Raw genomic sequence first — 7,778 nt, forward strand, 5'->3', positions numbered from 1 at the left:
TGGCAGTTGCAAGTAGGCCTACATGTACATTTAGGCATAGGTCGCAAGTTCATTAACTCATCGTAGAGTATCTTCAAACTCGTGTGTAATACTCAGTAACGCTTTCATTTCCTTGCTTCAGGCTATGGATCTCTCTTCGCAACTCCAAGATTCTCAATGAATCTGTTTGAGCAAACCTTTCTTTCAAATCCGCCCAGACTTGGTTTGCCTTGTCTAACCACATTATACTTCTGGCTGTTGAAGGTGAGAGGGCATGGTGAATCCATGACATAACCATATTATTGCATCTCTCCCACTGATTGTACATATTATCGTCCAATGCATGTGCTTTGATAGTTCCATCAACAAAGGGGAACTTGTTTTTGGACATAAGGACCACCTTGACGGAACGTGACCACTGGTGGTAGTTGGGTCCGATGAGGACTTGTGAGACTAAGACTAGAGTTGGGGTCTCATACCATTAATAATATTGAATGAGACCCCAGCTCTGATACCATAATAATATTGAATGAGTTTTGTTCTGTATTAGACTCTAATATCACGAAATAGTTTAACTCGTAGTAAATTTGAATTCAAAACATACACAAAACCAATTCAAACTATAATAAATATAAAAAATACAAATATCCTTATCAATCGTGAGTGCAATTTAGCCGTTATAACATCTATCTCCCACAATTCAAACCAAAGATTATGTGTTTGGTACATTGAATAGGAACCAAATGGCTCCACATATATCTTTTTTGCTTGAAATTAATCACCAGCCATATAATTTAGATACAAAGCAAGAATCTGAATGTCCACTCAACCAACAAAAAATTAAAAAAAAAAAGATGACAGCATCGGGTTCTCTACTTACTTAGCCAACCTAACAAACACATGCATCGAATAATTACATTTGACGAGAAACAGTTCCACTCCAATCATTTTCCCTTTAATTACCATTAATTTCCATTCACTCTATTTATCTACATTCTAATCCAAGTTTCATATCCGTGTCCATTTCAGTTTCCGTTTCCTAATTCAGTTTTAAAAGCTTCAAAAACGTTTTTCGGTATTCGTTTCTGATTAGTACCAATGACGAGCAAAAGAGAAAGATGCGGGTGGTGCAGCGTGCAGCTACTAGTTCCCATAGAAGCCCAAACAGTTCGATGTGCAGTTTGCCAAGGCGTAACGAGGTTTCAATCATACGACACCTTGACTCAGGTTAGGGACTCCATAAACCAGGCCGCAAACAGGATCATTAACAAGGTGTCCACCACCGTAACTGGCTACACTGCGGCGGCTCCGGTGGGGGGTTATGGTTATAACGGTTATTATGTTAAACCTCCGAGGCAAATGGGTGTTCCTTCTGCTCATGGAAGGAAGAGAGCTGTGCTGTGTGGAGTGAGTTATAAAGGGACGAGTTATAAGATTAAAGGAAGTATTAATGATGTTAATTGCATGAGGTTTTTTCTTGTTGAGAAATTGGGATTTCCTATGGACTGCATTCTCATGCTTACAGGTACTAATCTTTTTCTTTTCTTTTTTAAGCTTAAATTTATACAATGTCGTCAATATGGCGTTAGTTTAAATAGGGGTGACAAATATTGGATTACTATCGTTCTTGTATCATGTTAATTATCGGATTAGTGTTAAATGAATTAACCTAAAAAATAGTGTATAATCGTGTTAATTCAATTAGGTTATAGTGTCGATTTCTATCATAACATGAATCTCATGTAACCACGGGTGAATGCAGGATTAGTCTGTTAATGTGCGCGTAAAAAATTGTTAAATCGAACTTGTTAAAAAAAAATTCGTATATTTGAGTGGTTCAGAACCAATTTTTATGTACCAGTATCAAATTTCTCAACATTAAGCTAGATTTGGACTAAGAAGGTAGAAGTAAGATTGAATTGTTTTGAACAAATTTAGAGAAATTTATCTCATATCATACATAAATCAAGTTAGTTTTTGTAATTATATACAAACTCAATTAGTTAATTAACAACACCGGTCTTAATTTATTGAAAACAGGGGAACTGAAACCATTCATAATATAGTAGTTTCAATGACCGGATGACGAAAACTATCCATGATAGGGGTGGTCCTGGTGGTCTAGAGACTTGGGCCCTCCAAGCTCCCCTTATCTCCGCCCATGTATATAACTCTTATTATTTACGTTATAACTGTGACATTAAAAAATGGGAAAATTATACAGAAATTCATCTTTTAAAAACTATTTACAACTATGTCAAATCATAATTTTAGATTATGTCAAACTAGTAAAATCAGTACTTTTAATATATTTTAAGGATTACAATTTATAAATTAGAAATCTATAATATATTTTCAAATGGTTTATGATTTATGAATTGGAGTCTAGAATTTTTAAATTATGGTATATTAAAAATTAAGTTTGGTGATATGATTTAGTCGTAATTTTGTTAATTAATGTATTTGACTCTTAAAAAATATAGAAGAATTTTTCTAAAAAAAATGTAGAAGAATTTAATAACACTTGTAAGTACTTATGTAATTTTTGAAATATCATTAAGCTTGATTAAATCTTATCCCTTTTTAATTTATAAGGTTTATGCTTGATTTTAAATTTTTCTTATAGAAGCAAAATAAAGGGAACAGGTTTATGCTTGATTAATTTGCCTAACTTTATGACTTTAGTCTGAAATTATTATATGCATGGAATCTGTTGATGTCCATCAATTAATTTGATTTCAAGTTAATCTCAATGGATCATAGATTCTCATCAATTAAACCTAATTAATTGAAAAGTTGATGTGACTAACTGACGTATCATAACTTTATTTATAATTTCTTATTTCCTACAATTAAAACCATAGGCTTTCTTTTCTTAAAAAAAAATACATAGCCTTTTTTTTAGTCTAAATGTCTGGTATCCTAAATCGAGATTGACTTAAAAAATATATTTCACCAAATATTTTAATTAGAACTGCACTAGTATCTCCAAAATTGAAATCCTGATTGTATGGTTATAAACTAAAATTATTAGAAATTATCAAATTTATTTTATTGTTTTGTTTGAAAGGAATTTTATTTTAATTGTTTATGAAGTAGAAACTCTAGCTCAATTTTGTCCTTTTCCAAAGGATCCAATCAGTAATTTATATAATTTAATAAGAAAATGATAATATTACTGTTTCATCAGTAATTTATTAAGGGAATTTAAATTATTAAATTGGAATTAAAAATGTTTATTTTGTTAATCCATTCCTAAAATAAATAAATAAATGCAGAAGATGAGATAAGCCCATTAAAGATACCAACAAAAGAAAACATGAGAACGGCAATGAGATGGCTAGTAGAGGGATGCGAAGCAGGAGATTCTTTAGTGTTCCATTTTTCAGGGCATGGTTCTAAGGTGCCTGATAATGACACGGATAAAATGGACGGTTATGATGAAGCCTTATGCCCACTTGATTACGAGACTCAAGGAATGATAATTGATGATGAAATTAATCAAACGATTGTGAGGCCATTACCCAAAGGAGCTACTCTTCATGCAATCGTAGATGCTTGTTACAGTGGATCTATTCTCCATCTGCCTTTTCCTTGCAAGATGAATAGGTTTGTGAAATTACCACTTTGTCTTACATACATAATTAATCCATTTTATTTCTTACAAATTAGTTAAAGGCTTAATACATCAACCCCCGAACTTGTTCTAAAAATTTAATAGGCCTCCTAAATTTACTAGTGTCTCGTTAGCCTCCTTAACTTGTTTAAAATAATCTATTGGTCCTCTGAATTTATTTAAAATGATTTATTGACCCTCTAAACTTACTTATTGTAATTCATTTACCCCTTAAATTTGTTCACAATATCTATAAAAAAAATATCAGAACTTAAAAAATAAAGGCTTAAATCGAGATTCTAAGTCTATAAAACAAATTAACTTTTTGTTTTGTATATGTTTACGCCCGTTTTTATAGATGTATGGATCTAATCATGACTCTTTAAATAAATTTAGGGATTCATAAGACACATTATAAATTCAGGAGCCAATCTAAACATTTTGGACAAGTTTAAGTGTCAACTAATGTATTAAGCCTTAGTTAAAAATTCTTATTTGTGGACATGTATATGAATATGATGATACAATAGGGAAGGATACTACACATGGGATGAGAAGATATGTCCATCAGACATTTACAAAGGAACAAGTGGAGGGTTAGCCCTCTGTTTCAGCGCTTGTAATGACGATCAGATTTCACTTGATACCAATGTAAGTAATAGTGATACGGATTCAAGATTTATGGTATAAAAAAAATATGGTATATTTTTCGTAATTTATCGGTGTTAAATTGATTTTTACATAAAAAAATTGAAGCCCATACACAATTTTCATAAAAAAAAAAATACTTTTCTTTTGCTTTGTATTGACTTATAAAAACTAGAGTTAGGATAAAGTCGGTGATTGCAATGAATACACTTCGTATACGGATATACTTTTCATTATCTTATGGATCCTATATGTCAAGCGGTTCGTAAAACTATGTATTGGACACTTTTAGGATTGATAAGTAAAGTTCGGACCATTTATGAAACCTGATTATGTATCATGTCACGGGTACAAACTTGGACTGCGCCAAAGACCCTGTATGGCAGCAAGCTTCCCCAAGCTTATGGCTAGCCAACCCATCTCGAGGAGATTCCACCCTTTTATGTTCATCTTGTCAACTCCTACTTCCGAGATTAGGTCCGAGCCTACGTCAATACTCATAAGCTACTTCTGAATATCATCTTGTAAGGTCTCCTGTGTGTACAACTTCGGCCCTATAGGAGCACACACTATAGACCCCAATGGTGCATAGTGTCCATAAGGCTCGACATTCATCTCTCTTTCCCAAAATTAGATGCCCATCTCCTAATCGTGTAGAACTAAAGTGGATCAACAAAAGGTGTCTTACGTCGAAGAGTCATTGTCTCTATCTCTTTTAGTAGTGCTTACACAACTTGGAATATGTTTCATTCACCACTATTTGTTGAAACCTCCTCAACTCAAAACTATACTTAAGCCGAGTCCGCCTATGGGCCAACTCCTCCCCCTTACATACCACAGGTTCACATGTAAATGGCTTATTGTTAGACATCACACATTGCTAAATAAGAAAGTTATAAGACTCCTTAAATATGTAAGGCAATCCTCACCCTTTGAGGTACCTTTTAGAGTGATTTAGCCCTTTGTTTATACTTATTTATTGCTTATTATGACAACATTCAAAATTGGAATGCAGGCATTAGCAGGGAATGCAGCAACAGGAGCATTGACATATAGCTTAATTCAAGCAGTGGAAAATGAACCTGGTTTAACATACGGCCGATTGCTCAACGCCATGCGGCTGGCTATTCGTTCTGCTAAAACCTCCGGCTTACGTCTCTCCGGTCCTATTGCTTCTTTGATTAATAAAACTCTTTTCAACACTGAGCTTTCACAGGTAACCTCATTCACTATCTTATCTTTCTTTTTTTTTTCTTTAATGAGCAGTAATACTCATCCCACAAATCACTTGCAGGAACCTCAATTGTCTTCCTCCGAAAAATTTGATATTTACTCTAAACACTTCTTGCTCTAATTTTAGAGCCCAGAAGGCTACTTATTATAGTAGAATATATCAAAGCCAATTTGTGTTCAATCATACTCAAATTCTTCAAATCTTCACTAGAAATTTACTGGATTTTCAATTAGTGCCATTTGTGTAATTATGTACTTAGTAAATCAATGAAATGTAAAGCTTTACCATATAACAATTCGTGTTATTGCTATGGAGTCACTTTATTCATTTAATTCTTCAAACTTTACAACCAGACATCAAATGGGCTAAATCAGAGTCCATCCTTACATTTTATTGGTCCAAAGTGAAACAAAAGAGAAGACTTCTTAATTAAAAAAAAAAAAAAAAAAAATCTTATAAGTTCAAAATAACTTACTACAAAATTAGATTCCAATCAAAAAAAAATAAACATGATATTTTATTACAAATTGCACAAACACATATTATTACCAGTTTTGATCACATGAACCTTAATAACTACATTATATTTGGTCATTCACCGTTAGATGTAGGCTTAGTAGAATCTTAAGGTGGAGATTCAAAGCATCATACAGTTTAGATTTAATAAGTTTAAATCTAATAACGAATAACCAAGTTCACTTGATCATTAAGGTCCATATGAATATTCATGTATTATTACACACTAAATAATCTAACTCTATCTAATATCAAAAGGTTATTTCACAAATTTTCATGTAAAATCATGTGTAGTAAGGATTTTTTTTTTTCAATTTGACCCGTTATAGGCCTTCCCGGGCTAAATAAATACTTAAATATCTCATATTAGCTAGTTATGCACATTGAACCATTTTTGCGAAGCAATTATTCTTCTAGGGGTAATTTATAAAGGAGATTTAAGCTTTAAGGTTTTTCTTTTTTTAATTGATAGAAGCTAAGTTTCTGAATGGAGAAACAAAAATATTTTAATTAAATTAATGCTAAATGCATTAAGGGTCTTCGGACATTGTTCAAAAAATACCATTGCCTAAAAACTTTAAAAATGTTTGTTCTTTCAACTTATTTAAAAATATTTATTCTTACTAAACTTACTTACAGTACCTTACTAATTCTTTGAATTTGGTTAAAATACACTTCAGATTGTTCTAATTTCCTTACTTCGCCTCTTAGTAATAAGAAATTAATAATGTCACATTAAACAAATTCAAGAGACTAATAAAAGATGCTTAAAATTTAGAAAATCAATCTGTTTTTGAACCATATTTAGAAGACGTTGATGTATTCAACTAATCAATGACATTCTCAATTTGCTACCAGAGATGGATTCAATTGGGTCCAAGGGGGACTTGACTCTTGAGTACCACTAGCCAATGAAAAATTCTACAGAAATTGTATATGAATTTAGCTTTTTTAATGCTAAAAGCATCCAAAAAAAAATATTTATTAAGCATGATAGGGATTAGGATTGGAGTGATAATTTTCAATCGTAAATTATTAAATATATTCTTAAATTAAATTTGAAGGAGCTATGAAACCCCTAAAATTCATGAATTAAACCCATAGAAATTAAAAAATCCTTATTGTAAAGGATGATGAACACTAACAAAATTCTATAAGAGAAAACTATATTTGATTGATAAAAAATTAAGTTCATTACAAGAAAGAGATGAATGTATATCGTCTCTTAACCTAAAGATAAAATGACATGAAAGCATATTACATAAATAATTAAAAACATATGCTTAAGAGGTAAAATGGGATAAGTGTAAGGGGTAGCAAGTTTGTAAGCTGGGCGTAGAAGTTGTAAATAAGAGGTGACAAAGTTGTAATTATGAGAAAGGCTTAGTACATCAATTGCCCTTTTAACTTATCCGAAAAGATTGATTGACTTCCTGAACTTACATGATGACTCATTAGCCTCCTAAATTTGTTTAAAGTGTCATTATTAAGTCCTTAAATTTATAAAAACGCCATAAAAATGTACAAAACAGAAAGTTTATTTGTTTTAAAAAACTTAAAAACACGAATTAGACCATTATTTTTTAAGTTTTGAATTTTTTAAAAGATTTAGACAAATTGCAATATATATCACTTTAAACAAGCTCAATGAGAAAATGGATCACTCTAAGCAACTTTAGGGAGCTAATAGGTCACTTTAAACAAATTCAGGTGACCAATAGGTTATTTTAAACAAGTTAATGGGACTAACAAAACACCATATAAAATTCAGATGATCAATCAAAC

The 7,778-nt window shown here is 31.7% G+C and overlaps 1 protein-coding gene across 2 annotated transcripts; it reads left to right on the forward strand.

Annotated features, from left to right (window-relative positions):
- The first annotated feature begins 954 nt into the window (after positions 1–954).
- Positions 955–5,782, forward strand: LOC136226919 (metacaspase-1-like). 2 transcript variants are annotated; one of them, XM_066015603.1, is made up of 5 exons: positions 955–1,504; positions 3,258–3,588; positions 4,126–4,246; positions 5,259–5,459; positions 5,538–5,782. In XM_066015603.1, exons 1-5 carry the CDS (start codon positions 1,078–1,080, stop codon positions 5,595–5,597), a joined length of 1,140 nt encoding a protein of 379 aa, XP_065871675.1. In that variant the 5' UTR covers positions 955–1,077; the 3' UTR covers positions 5,598–5,782. The 2 variants fall into 2 exon arrangements, with proteins under 2 accessions (XP_065871675.1, XP_065871676.1); XM_066015604.1 differs by having other exon boundaries at positions 3,261–3,588.
- The last annotated feature ends 1,996 nt before the right edge of the window (positions 5,783–7,778 follow it).

This window comes from Euphorbia lathyris, chromosome 4 (assembly GCF_963576675.1).
Source record: "Euphorbia lathyris chromosome 4, ddEupLath1.1, whole genome shotgun sequence".
NCBI lineage: Eukaryota > Viridiplantae > Streptophyta > Magnoliopsida > Malpighiales > Euphorbiaceae > Euphorbia > Euphorbia lathyris.